The 18,958-nt window shown below is 42.7% G+C and overlaps 3 protein-coding genes across 5 annotated transcripts in view; 1 reads left to right on the top strand and 2 right to left on the bottom strand.

The window, feature by feature from the left end:
* cntf (ciliary neurotrophic factor) overlaps positions 1-4,168 on the bottom strand; it is a 5,366-nt gene extending 1,198 nt beyond the window's left edge. Inside the window, exons 1-3 of the mRNA XM_062517757.1 lie at positions 3,821-4,168; positions 2,146-2,466; positions 1-486 (exon numbers count right to left, since the gene is read on the bottom strand). The exon at positions 1-486 is cut by the window's left edge and continues 1,198 nt beyond it. Of these exons, the coding sequence (XP_062373741.1) occupies positions 310-486; positions 2,146-2,466; positions 3,821-3,937 (615 nt within the window). The 5' untranslated portion in view covers positions 3,938-4,168 and the 3' untranslated portion in view covers positions 1-309. The remainder of the gene's footprint in view (positions 487-2,145; positions 2,467-3,820) is intronic.
* Positions 4,169-5,026: 858 nt separating this feature from the next.
* si:ch211-113e8.11 (uncharacterized) lies at positions 5,027-6,912 on the top strand. The gene is made up of 2 exons (XM_062517744.1): positions 5,027-5,330; positions 5,492-6,912. Exons 1-2 carry the CDS (start codon positions 5,257-5,259, stop codon positions 6,195-6,197), a joined length of 780 nt encoding a protein of 259 aa, XP_062373728.1. The 5' UTR covers positions 5,027-5,256; the 3' UTR covers positions 6,198-6,912.
* Positions 6,913-8,067: 1,155 nt separating this feature from the next.
* zfp91 (ZFP91 zinc finger protein, atypical E3 ubiquitin ligase) lies at positions 8,068-15,086 on the bottom strand. 3 transcript variants are annotated; one of them, XM_062517715.1, is made up of 12 exons: positions 14,284-15,085; positions 13,593-13,627; positions 13,387-13,503; positions 13,224-13,263; positions 12,806-12,916; positions 12,372-12,458; positions 12,099-12,254; positions 11,034-11,084; positions 10,712-10,790; positions 10,438-10,552; positions 9,767-9,866; positions 8,068-9,542 (listed from the first exon to the last, which is right to left on the bottom strand). In XM_062517715.1, exons 1-12 carry the CDS (start codon positions 14,694-14,696, stop codon positions 8,465-8,467), a joined length of 2,382 nt encoding a protein of 793 aa, XP_062373699.1. In that variant the 5' UTR covers positions 14,697-15,085; the 3' UTR covers positions 8,068-8,464. The 3 variants fall into 3 exon arrangements, with proteins under 3 accessions (XP_062373699.1, XP_062373715.1, XP_062373706.1); XM_062517731.1 differs by having other exon boundaries at positions 13,593-13,622; positions 14,284-14,664; XM_062517722.1 differs by lacking the exon at positions 12,372-12,458 and having other exon boundaries at positions 14,284-15,086.
* Positions 15,087-18,958: the final 3,872 nt, after the last annotated feature.

The raw sequence follows: 18,958 nt of genomic DNA, 5'->3' as shown, positions 1-18,958 counted from the left end.
AGCCATCACAGCGGAGTATGATTTCTGACATACAACTGTGATTAGTTCATAGTTCACAGAGAAGTGTTAGATTGAATACCTATCCTTAAACTTGACAGTTAGGATCAAGAATATAAAGCGATGTAACAGGTTTTCAAAGTTCACAGCCTTAGGCGTTTCAGCCCATTCTTTTTCTGGCAGAATCTCCCTGCATTCCGATCTTCGACTTTGAGTGAGGATCTACTCCTTGCCTCTCTCTCCCTCTCCCTCTCGCTCTCTCTCTCTCTCTCTCTCTCTCTCTCTCTACCTTCTATGGATCTTTCAAGATGTTCATCTACGTCCTACTCTCTTCCCCTTCCTTCTATTTCTTGCCATCTTCCTTGTCTCATTTCCAGCCTCCATAGGAGCCATAGGGAGTGTTTCAGAGGCCATATTGGTCCAGTAAACCACATCTTGAATGATCCGATAAATCCACACCTTCAAAGCAAACAAGCCTCCATCTGGCTCCTGTTGTAAAGATAGAAACATAGAAAAAGAGAGAACTCAGATTATCTTTTGGGCAATACTTCACTACAACAATAAGACAACGTGCAAAAATAAACGGGTGAATGACCCTATATAATACTTACGATAACTCTATATAATGCCGGCCTATAAGTCACCCTTGACTGCATTATGACAATGACAAGAGTATTCAAAACACTGCTATAATAGGAACACTATAATGAGATTGTTGATTAATTGAATACATATGTCACTCACTTCACATTTTTTTTTCTAAATATTAGTTTAATTGTTACATTACTTTAAATAATAATAAAAAAGTAACATGCTAGTATGCAATCATTGAAAATCAATTTATTCATTCATTACACTGCCCCCTAGAGGTAAACTAGGAAATATCTGGAAGGTAATGGCTGGGAAGAGACACAATTCTGTTATTAGATCAAAATCCTGTTCATCTAAAGCCCTCATCAGGTTTTAGATTTTGAGTTTACTGACTCATTGTCCCAACAACCCATTGACTGTTTATGTGAAACAATCACTCCAGACACGTATTGAAATAACTAAAATCGATGGCCAAGTCAAATACACAATAGGTAATTCCAGTTATATCATGAGCAAGGGGAGCATAATTTAGCCTACATCTTTCTTTTAAATAAATTTAAGTGGTTTTGGTGTGATATATTCTGTTTTCTCTCTATGATGTTGGAGGTCCAGAGCCTGACCCTGTTTTAATAATTCTGGGTATATCTGAAGAGTTGAGGAAATTAAATGTAGCACATCAGAGTCTTCTGGCTTATGGTGTTATGATCGCAAAAAACATGATCTTACTATTTTGGAAAAAGAAAGGGGTACCCTTCTTCAAGCATTGGCTGACAGAGCTGACAGATACTCTACACTTGGAGAGAATTAGATTCATTCTGAAGGACAAGCTTAGGGCCTTTGAGAAGGTTTGGCTTCCATTGGTCTCTTATCTTGACGGAGAAGGCCATTAAGACATGAGTTAGGATACACTCCTGGGGTGGGAGGGGTGGGTGATTGTAGGAAGGGATTCTTGTATAATTGTATAATTGTATAATAATTGTACCATGTGTGTCACTGTTTCTGTTTTCATTTGATGTCCGTTGCTGTTTTTTTGTTGTTATGATTATTCTTAAAGAAACATGTAAATGTCATGTCAACTTCCAAGTTGAATGAAATTTTTTCCCAATAAACATATTTGAGACAATACATTTAAGTGAACTTCTTATCTGTTGACTTGTGTCCAAACATTACTATGGGTCATCATGGTACCAGCCATGCTGAAATAGGCCTATGTGATGAGTAGGCTAATTATTGACCATAACAGGCTAGAATTTTACTATTACTTTATCATAATTCTACAATATTATACCAACAGGTAAACTGTACAGAGAGCATTAATAGCAAAATAATTCATTAATCTATTTTCCCGTCATAAGAAGCCTAATGTGTGAGTGTAAGTGTCCAGGTATGGTATTGTAAATTACTTGACAGTGCCATAGATTCAATTACTACAACAGTGTTATTCATTAAACTACATCAACAATGTATAATGTTTCTTTCTATTTATCCAATTCCACAGAAAATCAGTAGATAAAGCAGGTAACGTGATGCATAACTGCCACCAAATAATTGCCCTACCTCTGTCCTCGCCTGCCCTGTCCCCACCGTTGCAGTACCACCTCCATCCAGTAGGAGGCCCTTGGTGCTCTGCAACAGGTGCCCCAGCCTCTCCTTGACCACTTTACGCTGGCTAAGGTACTCTGTGTTCTCTTTGTCCCCTGGCAGCCCCAGCTCTGTATCCTCCAGGACTATGGCACGATCCAGAAGACCCTGGCACTGCCCAAGGGCTGTGTGAACGAGCCATACCCTCTCGCCTGCAGGAAGTTGGGGTGCTGGCCGAGGCACAGATACAAGGTGGTCCCCAGAGACAGCAGTCTGTGGAAAGCTCTCCCTCTCTTTCTGGAGACACAGTTGAAGGCAAATAAGACAACAACTTTGGGGAGAACTTCAACAAACAAAAGCCAGAGATCATGTTAAATGGCCATTTTGGTAGCATTGTGAAATACACATTTTTGAAGAAACGGGCCATGTCAATGGCATCCTGAGAAAGGTTCTAGTGTCTGGAGTGATCTGTAATGGAAACCCTGTGGAAAAATAAGCTGTGGCTGTGAATGAGTTACAGGAGACGGGATCAGTCAGCAGAAAGGATATGAGGAAGGGGAGGGATAGGCTGGCGTGTGTGTGCATGTGTGGAGAGAGAAGAGCAGAGGGCGAGAGAGAAAGAGAAAGAGAGAGTTGTCTTGTGAGAGTGGTAGTGTTGTCTGCTTTGTGCTGGTCTCAAGTTCACCCCAGTAACCAACAATAAAGAGCACAGATCGTGAAGTGGCCCACAGACAAAAAAAAGCTGTCACCTTCTAAAACTAAATCTAGCTTTCCATTTCTCCACCATATAAAATAAGAAGTAGCCTACTGTTTTTTTTTTTTTTTTTTTTCTAATCCCAACCTGATTAAGGTAGGCCTAAACTGAGCTTTTAATACAACTCCTGATTATGGTGGAAGGGCCCTTACATTATTCTAATTCCCCAATCAAATGTTTCACTTTGTTAATTCAGTCATTAATATTAATGTAGCCTAGGCTACATCTCATTTAGGTCCATCACAGGATACACCAGTGGTGGGTAACATGAGCTAGAGTGACATCACAGAATGTTGTCGCCTGAAGCAGTGAGGCTGTTTTAGCCACCTGGACCAGTCATAGATGATGTGAACTGAAAACTTATAAAAAGGATCAGAAGTAGCCTAATTTAAAATCATACTGGGAAACCATTACATATAGTCTCCACTGCCCAGCTTCAGTAGGCTATGATGTTAATGTCGTCTGCTATTCCACAGCCTAAAAAAGCTTTGCGAAATTCACATGTAGGTAAGGGTTTAATTGTCATACTTAAAAGGTTAGGCTACATTCCAAGCGGCATGCCGCTCCCTCGCTCCTAGCAGCCCTCACATGCAGCAACATTGCCCTTCAGGAAAGATCTGACGAGGAAAGATCGAAGTCGAAGTCAATTCTTTAAATGGACAGTATTATTTAAATGGACAGTAGGCTACAGTACATTAACATTTGCACACTCAAATGCAATCTCCAAAGTGTCCTGACCCTCTTCTCTTTCCTACTGCCCCTCTTCAATGACTTCATTCATTTCATCCATGCTGACTAAAACATGACGCAAGAAGCAGTCATGGGGGAAAGAGGTAAACACTGAAAAAAGTGAACAGATGCAGCACTAAGTTAGGCCGACCCGTTCAAGTTACTCACATAGAGGTCTAGCAGTCGGACACTTTCGGTATACAACAACCGGGCAAGCTGAACAGCCTTCCCTGTTGCCCTGTAGCCCCCTTTCAGCTGTCTGCCGTTCGCTCCTGTCCCAGCCATAGATAGCGGAGAACTCCACAAGTCGGGCGACGCGGACGAGGACTTCAGTTCTTCTTCGCCTATGTTCCCCGGGGCAACTAATAACTCTTCTCATTAATATCCGCAACGTCTCCAACCAAAGCTTAACCTCTGTCTTTGTAGGTGTCCAACTAAAACGTAGGTTAAATAAACGAGCTGATTTGTTGTCCTCTCGGTAAATGCATCACCAGTAGAATATCCTTCGAACTTTCGGAAAGCTAATCATACTAAACGCTGCCCCCTGTTATTAAATTCCAACCTTCACTCTCCTCCCCCTTACAGAACATCGAGGTGTACTCTATGGAATTTAACGGGATGGAAGCAGGGACAGGGAGGAGTCAAAGTCAACAGTTAAGTGTTATAATTGAATAACATGGGTTTATTGAAGCGTCATTTAGGAAATGTTGACCTATAGGCTAACGCTGAAGATCTATTATAGGCTAAGTTCCCGGACTGATAGGCCTACAATAAAATACAACATGATACATTGATGACGATGATAACAGGCTATTTTAAAACGTAGGCCTAAGCCTTAACAAAACTAGGCCACGATAGTAAACTCAGGAAATCTCCTGGTCACAGTATATATAAGGAATAGTGTGATTATGTTTTCTTCACCTGTACTGTGCCCCTCTGTGTGTAGGCCTAGTTTTCACATAGCATAGACCAGCCTAGGCCTTGTAATTTTGATAGCAGGTTTCTGCAGTCACTTTCATTTCCAGTAAGTCACATTATGCGTCATTCACAAACTGTAGCCTTCAAAATATAGTAACACAGACAAACGTGTAGGCAAGTTCAGTGTTTAATTAACAACCCATGCATGACATCATGGTCTTCATGAACAATTCATAGGTCACATGTTGACCCTATTTGGCCTAAGATCCCATTGTTAAACCAAGCCTACCTATTGTTGAAGTTGTCTTGGCCTGTCTTTCTAGAATTTTCAGAAGAAAAGGTCAGACATGTTCAAACTAGTGCCTTTTTGTACCAGCTTTATGTCTTGCAATACCACTCCGACACAGGTGAGGGCATATATGTGCTCGTTTGCAGAGCCTTCTGAGATTGCCGCCATCTTGGCTCATAACAGAAGCGATTTCCACTCATTCTCAAATTGAAAGCTTCAGATTTAGTAGAATAGTCTACTCTGCAGCAAATTGACAGATGCATTGTATCTTCTGTAGAACATAATGTGTATTTGATGTTAGGCAGCATTGGATAGCAAGACTCCGGAGGTCATTTAGTTAACCGGTAGCTTCAGGTGAAACACTAACAAGCTCTTGCTTGTCAACAAATATTAGGTTATGAACTCTCTCGTTAGCTATGGGGTGTCTTCTGATTCTGATAGTGACACTGATGTGAAAAGAAGTCGTCAACAGTAAGTTATCAATCTTCTCACTAGCTGCTAAGGTTAACTATTGCAACGATACAACTGCAGAGTGTATGGTGAACGTCAGTGTTCTGCGGATTAATGTTCAATATCTCTTCAGCCTGGCTAACCTTTTTTGTTTATGATTGTCTGTTTATTTACAATGTTAGGGCAGAGAAGGCAGGCGAGAAAGCTGAACAGGCGAGAAAGGGTCGCAACTTTCTACTGGAATCCGGCTCAGCTTCCAGCGATTCTGAACGCGAATGTGATGATGAGAAGGAGAAAGAACAGAAATATGACACTCGGACAAAGCCTCACGCGCCCATTCAGGTAGCAGAGGAGCCCATTCCTCCTGCATCATCCACCCTGAAAGCCAACAAGCTACCGCCTCCACTTCTTGGGGCGAGTGGTTTGGTGGGCAGCAGTGTTTTTACGAATCCGTTTAAGGAACAGGCTGATGAGCGCCTGAATGTACTGCAGAAGCATGTGCCACTTACACTGCAGGCGAGACCTGCAGAGATTGGTGGTAAGAAAATGTGCATATCTTACAGGAAGGATGGACGATGCCGGTTTGGAAGCCGCTGTAAGTATGCCCATGACAGTGATCTCCAAAATTCAGTCACCTCAGACAGCACGACGGCACCTGATGAGGGCCCAGAGACCGCTTCAGACCAGGCCAGCCCAACACGGGCACCATCACAGACCCATGACTGTCAGACCCCCTTGCTCCAAACCCCGGGGCAAGAAGAGGATGGGGCAGACGAGGGGCGCACAAAGAAGAGGAGAGTCGGCCTCAGCCAAACACTCATCCCCCCAAAACGGGCGCTGAAGCAGTATGACATCCAGAGGCAGAAGGACAGGGCCACTCCTTTCTGAGAGGATTGGATGTTTGTGTATGTGGATGACAGCCTGTGGGTTTGGTGATCTCAGAGCCTTAGTCTGTGTGTGAAATTGTAAATTCTGACTTTTCTTCATTCTCAACATACAGTAATAATTTACATTATGGTTAAGGGTACAGAATTCACTCTGTACAAGATGGGGTGGGGGGTGGGGGGGGACACGTACCAACAGCCTGGAATAGACAGGCATGTGAAATATGCTATTAGTATAATAATAAATTATAAATACTTTACATATCATTACAAACCATTCACTTCTATGATTGTGTTATGCGCAGAACTTTGTCTTTTAGTGGTGCAACCAGCTAAGAAACCTTTGATGATCCTGTGAACTCAAGTGTGTTTGAGTGTTTACAAGATGTATTTTCCTCATGCATTTACTGTACCTTAACTAGCCATTAATAGAATACAAACAACAAAAAACAAAGTCTGTGTCCATTTGAAGTGGCTATTCAGTATTCTGGGATGCTCCTTTAGGTGTGATCTTGTAACCATGGCTTTCAGGGATATGCAGGTTTTTTGGTGGCATGTTAGATGTCCCTAAATCCGATACCTTGATATTAAAATATGCTGTAGTATTAAATTAATTCAATTCATAATGGCCATTCAGACAGCCAAGACCATAGAGGCCTCTAAAGGGGCATTCACATACGTCGCTACTCGCACATCGCTCCTCGCTTCCGTTAACTGTCAATCATCTCTATTCTACATTCTGATTTGGTACTCGCTCCACTCGCTTCACTCGCATCGCTGGAAGTTAAAATTATTTTAACTTTGTACCCGCCCACATCGCATCGCTAGTCCTCGCATCGCCTGTCCTGGCCACATTCAGCTAGAACACATTCACTTTACATTGACAGTTCTCGCTCAGAGATGGGCGAGTAGCGACGTATGTGAATGCAGCTTAAGGCAGTTGGTCACTATGTTCTATTGTGTTCATCTTATTGCAACGGTATAAGCCACTGTCAAACGGCTATGTGATATCTGCCTTCATGTGGAATGAGGTGGGAATTGCATATTTGAAGAGATTTGTGCATGGAAAATGTTATTCCTGTGATGGCCTATGCCATCTGCTTGCTGTTGTATGTTGGTTATCGCTGTCTGGCATTGACCAGAGGAGTATACTACAAAATGAGATAAGTGGTATGCTGAGCCTGAAGCCCAATGTACATTAACATTTTGCAAGCACAGGCTAAATGTCTGCTGCTATTTCCATGTTCCCTTTTTTATGCTTTGCTTGCCATTTTATTTAGAGTTTAAAGCTAACAATTAAAAAGTCACTTTTATGCGCTCAAAGAAAATAGCCCACCAGGAACTTTCACCACATATTTGAACACACCTCAGGCTTTATGCTCAGCATACCACTAATGTCACTTCATAGTTGTACCCTGTTGTAGATGTCCAAGTGGACTTAGCAGCTTGACACAAGATGGCCCATCACAAGTTCGCCTGAAGCAACAAGGGCAACCTTTCCTTAACTCATCCTACTGTCCCTATAAGAACTTACATCCTTTTTTCTCTGTTATGTTTAGAACAGTTTTTGAAGATGCTATAGATGAGAACTTTACATTTAAAAATGGTGAATAACACGATCATTTGATCAATCAAACAAATGTCTCTTCCATATGAATATTACTGAGCCGGCAAAATACTATCGGATCTGAGTATTACAACTAAAGACAAAATTATATTCTATTGGAGTCTTTATTTCATTCTGATGTGGTGAATAATAAATATGTTCTTTTGGTGCCTTCTGATGTGATTATAGCTAAAGTAAGTACACAGTAATCCACAGGTGTGAAGTAACACTGGCAGAGTCAGAATGAAAAAAGGATACATGGCAGATGTCTGGACTTCCATATTTTATATTGAAAATCCAGATACCCAGTGTCTTTCACTCAACTAAGCACACACAATATTGTGATGGTTATAGAGGACTAAAACGGTTTATGTACAAAAAACAATGAGAACTTAAGCACAAATTTCCCTGATACAGACAGTTCTAAAAACCTACCAAATGTTACGCTGATTACATAGAAGATATTTGTGATCCTATAGGGTTTTGTGTCATAAGGGTACAGTAAGGGGAAGGACTATCATCTTCATTTTGGTCGGAATGTCACATCAGGCAAACAATGCTGACCAAATCCCACTGCATCTTTAGTGAGTTTGTTGGTTAAATATTTGCATGACAGAATTCCGTACGTATCTCTTCTTTCTCCAGACATCATTCATACCGGTTATCTATATGAGTCCATGTTGTACCTGACCTTCTGATCCATGGGTCAAAACCGGACCTCCCCCTTCACTGCCCCTCTCCCAAACCCCTCCAATGTCCCCAGTTTCCCCATTCTCACCTCCTTCCCACACCACACCTGTGTCCCCTGGCTCTCGACCGGGGGAAGAATTGGAGGGAGGAGGGGAGGAAGAAGGGGGTGCAGGGTCGTGAGCAAACCCCAAAGTCTCCTGGCAGTCAGTGGGGTCCTCCTGCACTACTTGGGTGAGGAGGGTGGGGTTGGGAGGGTGGCCTGGATCTGGGGGCCTCTGGAGAGCTTGACTCTGCTGCTGCTGCTGCTGCTGGGGCACTGGCTGGAGGGTAAGCTGCTGTTGCGGGGTGGCCGAGAGCAAGGGGAGCTGCTGAATGTGCGCCTGCTGCTGCTGCACGGGAACGCCGTGCGTCACGGGCTGGAAGGTCATGTGCAGTATCTGCGTCTGCATCTGCGGGCTGTAGGCCTGCAGGGTGATCTGCTGCGGCTGCTGCTGCTTGGGCTGGGCCACTAGCGTCTGGCCGGAGTGCAGAGTCAGCTGGTGGATCTGGGGAGCCTGCGAGCCGGCCGGCGCCACCGTGGACACAAACTGCAGGGGCATCTGCAGCGCGTGGGTGTGGGCGGGCTGAGGGGCGTGAGACGGCTGGTGCTCCTGTGCGCCGCCGACGTCCCCGTCGTCCTCCGCGGCCGTCTGCAGGGCAAGGGTGACGGGCACCTGCATGGTGTGGAGGGTGTGGGTGTCCTCGCCCACCACCAACACCTGCTGGGCCTCGGGCTGCTGCGGCTGCTGCTCCACGCCGGACACGGGGAGGGAGGACGACGCCTCCAGCAGAGCTCCAGGGGTGGTGATGAGGGCACCAGCGTTTGCAGCCAGCGCCTCAGCGATCAGCACCTCCGGGTGGCTTTTGGCCTTGTGGGCCACAACACTGTCCTTCTTCTCAAACTTCTTGCCGCAGATGCCACAGGAGAACTGGTAGAAAGCGTCGGCATCGTGCTTCTTCATGTGCCAGTTCAGAGATGCCTTCTGGCGACATGTGAAGCCACAGATTTCACACCTGAGACAGGGAGTGAGGGATGTAGGAGTGGGAGAGAAAAGTACAAGACAGGGGTGGGAGAAATGGGAGTTAAAAAGTGATTTTTGTACACTTTTTGTAAACATATTTTATTTTATTTAGAATTTAAGAAGTCACGGACATTATTACAAGAACATCTCACAATAATCACCTATAAGGCAGCTGTTATCTATCAGGTTATGCATGTGTGTTTGTGTCATACTCACTGTAAGGGCTTCTCCCCAGTATGAATCATGCGATGCACAGCGAGGTTGTGTGAGCTCTTGAAAGCACGAGCGCAGAACTCGCAGATGTAGTCTCTCTGATCTGGGACACAGAACAGAATGCTCATGTTGACAAGTGCTAACCCCACCGTGACATTTGTGAATGTATGTACAACATCCTGTCTTGAAAGTTGAGATATGCAAGTCCTTTAAACATTGCTTCACAAATATAACTTGGTTGTGGTGGTTAAAGTAATGCAGCAGCGGAAGAAGGGGTCTGTGGTCTGAAGACACTGCTGCATGTACTGTATGATACATTTCTCTTTAAGATGCTGGAAGTGACCCTGGCCATTCTTGATAACAGGAGGGGGTGGACTGCTCCTTCCTGGCAATGTGCTCAGTACATGGGAGAATAACTGGCAGCCAAGGCTAGCACAGGAGTTTTGATTCTTTAGTAACATATGAACAGGGTCAAAGACCCACAGACCTAATTTTTCCATTCATATCTGTATCAACTGCCAGATCACATTGCCAGTTGAGCAGATGTATTCCAAATAATGATTCCAATCCAAACAGCAGCTTTTGTCTTCTCACTGAACTGAGCCCTTCAAGGCTGCATGTCTAGGCCTCTCTCCTTCATGCGTGAGATTCAGGACTGATCCGCTGCACTGTACCTGTGTGGTGCTTGGCATGACGCAGAAGCTGTTTCTGCAACCGGAACAGCCTACCACACGAGGGATGAGGACACACATACTTCTTCTTCAGCAAGTGCTGATACTTAATATGATGCTGAGAAGAGAAGAGAAGAGAAGAGAGAGTGGGAGACGGAGGAAAAACAAATGAGCGCCACCGAGGAAAACACCAACAAACAACCACCAAACAAACAAAAAAAGCGACAATTAAGTCAGAATAGGTTCATGTATAATTGCGGTGGTTTCTATGGCAAACCTGAAGATAACGAGGGTGAGCCAGCACGGTCCCGCACCCCTCCATCTCACAGCGTACATACTGCACTGGAGGCTTCTTCCTGCGTGGGTACAAACAGATGAGAGGCAACGTCAATCACTGAGGTGCCACACCCCCAAAAAATACATGTTGAAGAGGTTTAAATCGAGACAGCAATCAGACAAAAGTGGGTTTAATGGATGACCACTTCAGACTGTGTGGGCTTTAGTTTTCCTCTTTTTCGGAAACCAATTAGTGTTCTCGAAATGGATTTTCCAACATACTATCTGTTGAACAGGTGGGAGAGGGATGGGAACAACTTTACCTTCTTTTTGGAAGCCGAGGACTTTTGTCATCCTTTCGCCGCCTACCCCTCCTGAAGAATGGAGAAGTTGGATTATTATAATTGACCCCTCAGTGGACTGACTACATCATACCAAGATAATTCTGAACATGACGTGACCTGAAAGTTCTAATTTGTGTGTTATAATTTAACATGTCTGTGAGGGATATGCCTCATGAATTTGAGAGCTTCGTGAGACATAAAACAAAGTTTTACAGATTTACTCCTTCAAACAATGCACTGACCATTCTATTACAAAAATGGGAATTTCCCTTCAATTAAAACCAGTGTCTCCCCTCCAGCGCCACCCATCAAAAGAAATGTTTGATAACCGAGTGTCTCATGAACCTTTATTGGCTTTAGATTGACTGCAGTTCAACAGAGTCCAACATTAAAGCGGTATGAAGCAGATTATTCTTGTTTTAAAGGTACACTGTTGTATGCATCTAGTTTATAGAGCATCCCTAAATATTATGGTTTCGTGTGAATATATTATTAACAAACTACTTGACTGAGCCATTGCTAATGTAGTTTGATTCTCTTAACTGTAAGAATAATTTTCAAAGCAATATAATGTCTAGATAAATCAGTTAACAGATAGCTAGATGTCACTATTCCCTATGTGTACTGTAGTGTGTAGTTGGTGGTATTTGCAAGTCTGAGGCAGATGTGATGTCATTTTGCTAGCTTTAGACATAACTCTGTATTGCCTCTTTACCTGAGCCAATAAAGCCAAGAGCCACTACTTAACTATAAAAGATGGCATTATTGGGGATGGGGCATAATTACGATGTTTAATGTATCTTTAATGTAACAATGTAGAATCTGTGAAGTGAAATTATATTTTGCCTGAGGCCCTTGCTACATCCCGTATATCTAAAAGTTAACGCTTGAGTGTTTCCGAAAGCTTGCAACATTTATTAATAGCGGTCAGAGTTTACATGTGAATACAAATAAGTGCCCAAAATGCGTTGCAATATGGTTGCCGAGTGGAGGGACTTCCCTAAAAGGACTTTGGCTAAATCACACATCAGATCTCAAACTCACTTCCTGGGTGGCTCTGCGACCTCTCCAAACTCATTTTCCTGCTTCACATCTCCACTTTCTCCACCCTCGGTCTTGATCTCGGGCTCCTTGGGTGGAGCCTTTTCTTTCTTCTCCTTACTTCGGGAAGGGGGCTTGCGCCTTGGCTTGTGTGGGTCCCTGACATATACACAAGGGAAGCAGATAGATGAGGAAGGTTGCAATCATGTCAGTGTTGCGAGTGCACTCACTCACAGACATTGCATTTGCATGTGCATACAGTCACACAGAGCGTACCTCTCAGCCTTAGGGTCATAGCTCTGATCATTTAGGTCATCTCTAAATGGTACATCTTCATCACTGCTTAACCCCTCCTCTCCCCCACTGTAAAGAAACCAGACGTATACTTTCTGTTACAGCTGGGCATCAAGAGAAAGCACACATGTCTGTCTCTTTTTATCCATAGCAAGATACAGTTCTCAGTTTGCCCTGAGCAGCATGGATCAATGACACCATCCAAAGCATCCCATTTATAAAAAAATGTTTTATATTCAAGTAGGATCTGAGGAACTGAACTGTGCTAGAACATCCTGCCCAGGGACTACAGATGCAAATTAGCTACTTAGCTAACCCTGGTATAGAAGCTATTCTATGCATGGTCCCTGTAAATAAAAAAACAATAAACTAAATGAGAATGGGATCTCTGGTTCCTCTTTGAGATGGACACCCACCTTTGAGGCTTGGGATGAAGGTTCTGGTCTTGTGAGTCAGCTTGAAGTGAGAGTTCCTCTTCTTCCTCCACTTGTGCTCTCTCAGAACCATCCTCATTCTCCTTCTTCTCTCTGCATAGATCAGTGAAGACAGTCACCGGGGGGGAAACATGGCAGCTACACATTTAAAGCCAAACGACTCCATGCTACTTGTGTGCATTGTGTTCGTCTGATCGTGTGGCTCAGACCTACTCCTGCCCGAACGCAAACATTTTAACACCATTAGCTTGGGGAGGGAGTGTGCTAGCAAGGGAGCTAGAGGAAGCAATGGGTGCTACTATTTCCTAATGGCATGAGGCATCAACGTTCATTACTTAACAATCATACTGCGCAGCTATCGTTGCATGTGCGTGCATGTATATACAAAGGAGTCACTTACTTTCCCACGGCTCTCCTGCCAGCAGTCTTGTCTGTCACAACTAAACAAACAGACTCTATTAATGAAATGGGTACAACTTCTTTAAAACCAAACATATGCATACTAGTATAACTTAACATAAGTATCCCATTAGCCTTAAAATACACATTTAATCAAAACTTACCACAGGATGCATCAGCGTCTGGCTCACTTTTGCAGACCATTCTGGGTGACCCACCAGATTGCCGAGTGGAGGGTGTCTTAGATCGGCCCTGGGCCTGACTTCGCCTTGAGCGAGGGGCTACAAACAAATATCACAATTAGACATGAGTAATAAGTTCACAGGCCTATGTGTTTAATGTCAATGGAAGTGATAGAAAATATACTTACCTCGTGTAACTGCGGAATCCCTTTTATTATCTACACTACAGTAAAAATGAAAGGCAGAAGAGAGGGGCACAAGGGAGAAGGGGGAGGGTTTCTGTGATTAGCTGAATAGAAATACCAGTGCATTACTGACACATCTCATTGATGAGTATTACTTGGCAAGATATTTGAGGGAAACGTGCACAGCCGTCCACAGGAACAGCTCAAATTAAATGGATGCTTTAACAGTTTAAGTTAAACCCTGTCAGTTGGCTATGTAGATTTATTTGGTCACAACTTTCCATGCTTGTAGACTTCTGGTCACATTCTCTATGAATCAAAGGCGGCCCATTCATTGCCTTATGTTAACCATGTATTTTGCCTTGCACCTGTAACTTTGCCCAACCTGGGATGGATGTACACACCTACTCATACATTTGCTCAAGTTTATAACCCTCCCATCTTAAAGGAATTGTGCGATGGGGTATTACCGTCGGACGCTACTCATGGAAGAGGTGGACCATGCAAATTAGAGGTCAGGCAGACTGATTTAAGTACCATTAAATGCAAACGGCACTATCTAGCAATTGAAAACCAATTAGCTCTGTAATACACATTTCGTCAGACTTAATCAAATGTTTCATAAAACAGCTCAAATACCAACGCTAACTTTACATCTCCTCTGACTATAAATAGTAAATAAAACTATCGTTACCCTGTAGCTGGCCTGGAATGATCCCCAGTCTCACTGACCACCTCTGTGGCGCTGGCAGCTGCAGTGTTTCTTCGCCGCCGAGGATTTGCAGGTTTTCTCCGTCGATTGGAATCGGCATCGCAGCCAGGCTCTTCCGTATCCTCACTGGCTTCGTTAAGCCGCCAAGCCGGTACTGCTCGAGTTGAACGATCACGTAAAACCCGACCTGACGCAGGGGTGCTCGATGCAGCGCCATTCCTATTTGGCGAGTTAGAAACCTCGGTCTTTGAGCGATATGCTCCGCGTCCTCTCAATGCCCTCCGCGGGGTGGACACTGCACCCTGTGACGGGGATGTTTGCGCGGCCTCCTCACTAGCAATTGCTAGCTGTCTTTCCTCTTTGTTGCCGATTGTTTCAGACATTGGCGGTTCCATAACCGCAAATATATTATAATGATTCCTACCTTTAATCCGGAAGAGTTAATTATAATTTCTTGATTTGAGAAGGCTGCAAGGCTTAATGTAAAATAAAATAACAGTTTGATTGTTTAAGGCCCTAATCCGATTGGCAAACATGTTTCACTGAGGACTTCAGCCTCTGTTGAAAATCAGATGCATATATTTATTTAACATTTACTCAAAACTTAGTTAATAGCTATGATAACTATGCAAAATCCATTTTTAAAGAACCCGACACTATTTTTATGTTCTTAAAGCTATAGCAAACCACACTATTTGCACGCCCATATACCGTCGTCTTCCAGTGCGCTTTGTTGCGTCTCCTTTAAGCAAAAATAAAGCAAGGCTGACCTCATGAGCAACACCCATGCAGCACCAGCAGGGGAGAGCAGATGTAAGGATAGGCTATATAAGATCTGTATAGTGTAATCGCCATTCCACCAGCCCATCCGAATTAGATACAGTCAGTTTTCCAGCGCAGGATATAACATACAGATTAAAACTTGATGTTCATGTGCGTGTTTTAATTATGGTTCCATTCAGTTGATTCATTGAAATAAAGGAGAGTTTTGTTTCATCGTTACATCAATCATATCACATGTCATTTATTACATATTTTGTATTGCATAAAAACCTTAAAACAAGTAGGCTAGATAGCCTCTTTAGGCGCCTCCTCCAGATGAACACTGCATGGCTATCATCATTCTTGGTCAAATAACTAAATTCTGATTTGGAAATAGAACACTAATGGGTCAGTGTTTCATATATGTGTAGCCTGTGACATGTTTTGGTCCTCTAGAGTAGTCTACAGAAGCCTAGGCTATATTTTATGCTGAAGATGACATTTGAATGTCCTTCAATATGGACATGAAGCGACGTTGTGTAGCCTGTTACTGTCTTACCATAAGTGACCACAATGAGGCAGTGTTGCTCAGTTGGTCGCCTCCGTTTTTTAAGCTAAAAAAAAAAGGAAAAGAGTAGTATAGCCATGTGTTTAGTTTACACTCCAGGCAGGTGGAACAGGCTTGGCTTAGCACCTGCAAGTTTGCATATTACTTGCTGGGTGATTGACTATTTAAATATGTTCTAAATAAATTGCTGATGTCACTAAATGACAGTGACGTTAAATAGTGACATCAGCAATTTATTCAGGAAATAATTTAATAGTTCATCACTCAGCAAGTAAATCAAAAATTAAATGTTTAACAGTATAAGACATAAGCATCACTGGGACTTAGGAATAAGACAAGTGTTATCATGATCATGAAATAATAGCACAAATAATTTTTGTAATAGACCAATATTTCAAAAATAAAATTTCAGTAACTGCAGCCATAAAACCATCTTGAAATTTCACAAAAAAGGAAAATGATGTGCACTTTGAACTAGCCCCTGTTGTCATTCTCTCAAATGCAGTCACCAAGTCTGACTGTCAGTCCTTCATGTTTATCGTCCCAGTCCAAGCGATTATCATTGTGTTCAACAGCAGGACAGTGCTGCAATGTGTCACATGCAGACTAATAAAGCCACTAGGACATGAGACCATCTGAAAGTTAAGTGAGTGGACATGACTTAAAATTCAAGTGAAAATCTTTGTTACTGGGAGTTCAGTTGTCATAAAAAGTAGAGGCAGAACCGTTTGCTATTTCTTCTAGTCCCTCATGTGACATCTCATTTGATATCTTGTTTTCCAATTTATTACTTCCCAACACCCAATGGTCAGACAGAGATCTCAGACCTCTGCCAAATGCCTAATCCTGCCATGTGATGGCAAAAAAATGACCCATGTGTTGGATCCTGTTCAAAATGCAATGAGTTTCTAATTGGACCATGTTAAATGCTCTGTGAACTTTCAAGTAATGCATGGCTCCATCCACTCCCTGAGGGTCTGGTCTGTTCTTGAGGACATTTTGGTTTGCATACTTTAAAGCAACACTAAAGAGTTTTTTGTACCTTTCAGTGGTTCATCAACTCATCACAGGGTGAACGGCACGTCTGCATTCACTTCGCGGCCCTCATATCTAGAACCACACTATGTAAATTTACCAGATCGGGGAGCAGACCTGTAGTTCGATGGAATACATAAGATTCTCATTTGACTTGCTTCGATGTCGCAATACATCATACTTTCATACAATCATGCAACATCCTTGTTTGTGGACATCGTTATTTGCTGGATAAACAAATAGCGTGTGTGCAACAGAGGAAAAGTAGTGTTGCTTTAAAGCGCTGTGGAGACCAACCCTCTGAAACACAGGTAACATTCACCTGCCCATTGCCTCTATCAGTGACTGATATGAGTGGGACAGAGCCTAGAACTGTGGAAGAGAGAGTAATCGAGTAAGAGAACCAGGAGAAAAATAGAAATGGGAGATGAGATCTAGGATTAATGTAAAACTTAATATATGTGATCTATGTTATACTCCCATAACAACACTGAGATAAATTGTCTCAAAACACTTCACAGTACTCATAAAGGCATGGTAGAGTAGTTCTTGACAGATTAGACTACACATGATTCAACATGATCAACAATTTAAGGAGTCAATGTCGCCTGATTAAATATGCTTTAGAAGCTTTGGGTGGTAGCACCACACTTGGCTTGGGTGAAAAGTAGGAGAGACTGAATAAGGCAGAGTTATGCACTTAGTACACCACACGGTGGAGACAATATACAGTTCTACAGTAACTCTTATCCACAACATCCCCAGCATAACCACCACCAGCATCAAATACATTTCTTTAATTAACATCTCAAAGTGGTGGAGCAGCAACAGGAATGCAGTTGTTCATTTATTTAAAAAGAAAATACATCTGTTGGCTTTCTTCAGAACTGTTGTGGATATGATTTTACATTATTTCAGGGGCAGCGACATGAATTAATAAAATGAAACCTTACATTTCCCTGGAAGGTGCTATAGTTGATCTTACAGGCCTTCAGAGCCAGGCTGTGATGGAGGCAGCCGGTTCGACAGGTCTGCTGTGTACATTTCATAATGTAAATAATGGGAGCAATGAGGAATCCAACTTAATTAATATATTTTTTCCCCATGAAAAACACACATGCACAATTATTTGCACCTATAAACTCTTAACAAGAAAATGTAACTTTACATTTAATTATATATTCAACCTGCATACAAACTTTCAATCAGTAATCCACAATTTCCCGTTTCATTAACAAGCAAAACTTTATTTTTCATTCATGTCATACAGAGGTCTAATCGTTCTTCAACATGGGAAAGACGAGAATACACAATTCAAATGCAGGGAAAGTGTATTACTAATCTTGGAAAATCAGGAAATTTGCTATTGGTCTTTTGGACCTTAGATGGCATTCAACCAGACTTGTTTCTGTAAAGAAAATCACTGTCCATTCATAAATAAACTCTACCATGCAAAGAAGAAATTGTATTTAGTCATTACACAGAAATGGCGCCGACATATCTGAGCACGAGCTCATTGGACTGAGGTGAAGTAGAAAATGGTTAGACTAACAATTTGTAATTCTTTTTGGAAATCATGGACTCTGTATCCTTGTAGGTTAAAGAGGAGAGGGACTACCCAACTGGTTATAGTGTTCAGTTCCAAACCCAGCATCTATGATGGCATGGAGGTGCATTAGTGCCATGGCATGGGATGGGCCATTAGGGCATGGCATGGGCATCTTGCACATCTGGCCAGGCACAATCAATTCTAAAAGATATACACGGGTTTTAAGCAGCATACTGCCATCCAGAAAAAGTCTATTTCAGGGAAAACCTTGAATATTTCAGGAAAACAATGTCAAAATGAATTCTGCACATATTACAACAGCATGGTTGCATATAATAAAAGTACAAGTGCTAAAATGGCCTGTGCGCTCCTGATCTGTCAAATTGGGTAGGCCTACATCATGAATGAAAAACATGATTAAGAAGACCCCAGTCTGTTGCTGAAATTCATACTGGGGAAGAATGGGATAACACCCATTCTCAAAACCCAGCAAGTGGTATCCTCAGTTCCTAAACATTTACAGAAAATTATGTTGAATAAAGAGGTCAAGCAACACAGTGGTAGGCAAAAAGTAGGCGTGTGTAGTGAAGCTTGATGAGGGCAAGCAAATTGTAGTGCATAGCCTTGTAGCACCTTGCATGGGATCCAAGTGGAGTCTGTGCAAGCACGCCACATGCTCAGGTAAGCAGCCAGGCAAAATGCTTTGGGTACAGCATGCATGTTGGTGTAGATTTTACACCTGT

This window comes from Sardina pilchardus, chromosome 2 (genome assembly GCF_963854185.1).
Source record: "Sardina pilchardus chromosome 2, fSarPil1.1, whole genome shotgun sequence".
Lineage (NCBI taxonomy): Eukaryota > Metazoa > Chordata > Actinopteri > Clupeiformes > Clupeidae > Sardina > Sardina pilchardus.
Note: the sequence above shows the minus strand (reverse complement) of the source record. Positions and strands in the feature narration are given on the sequence as shown.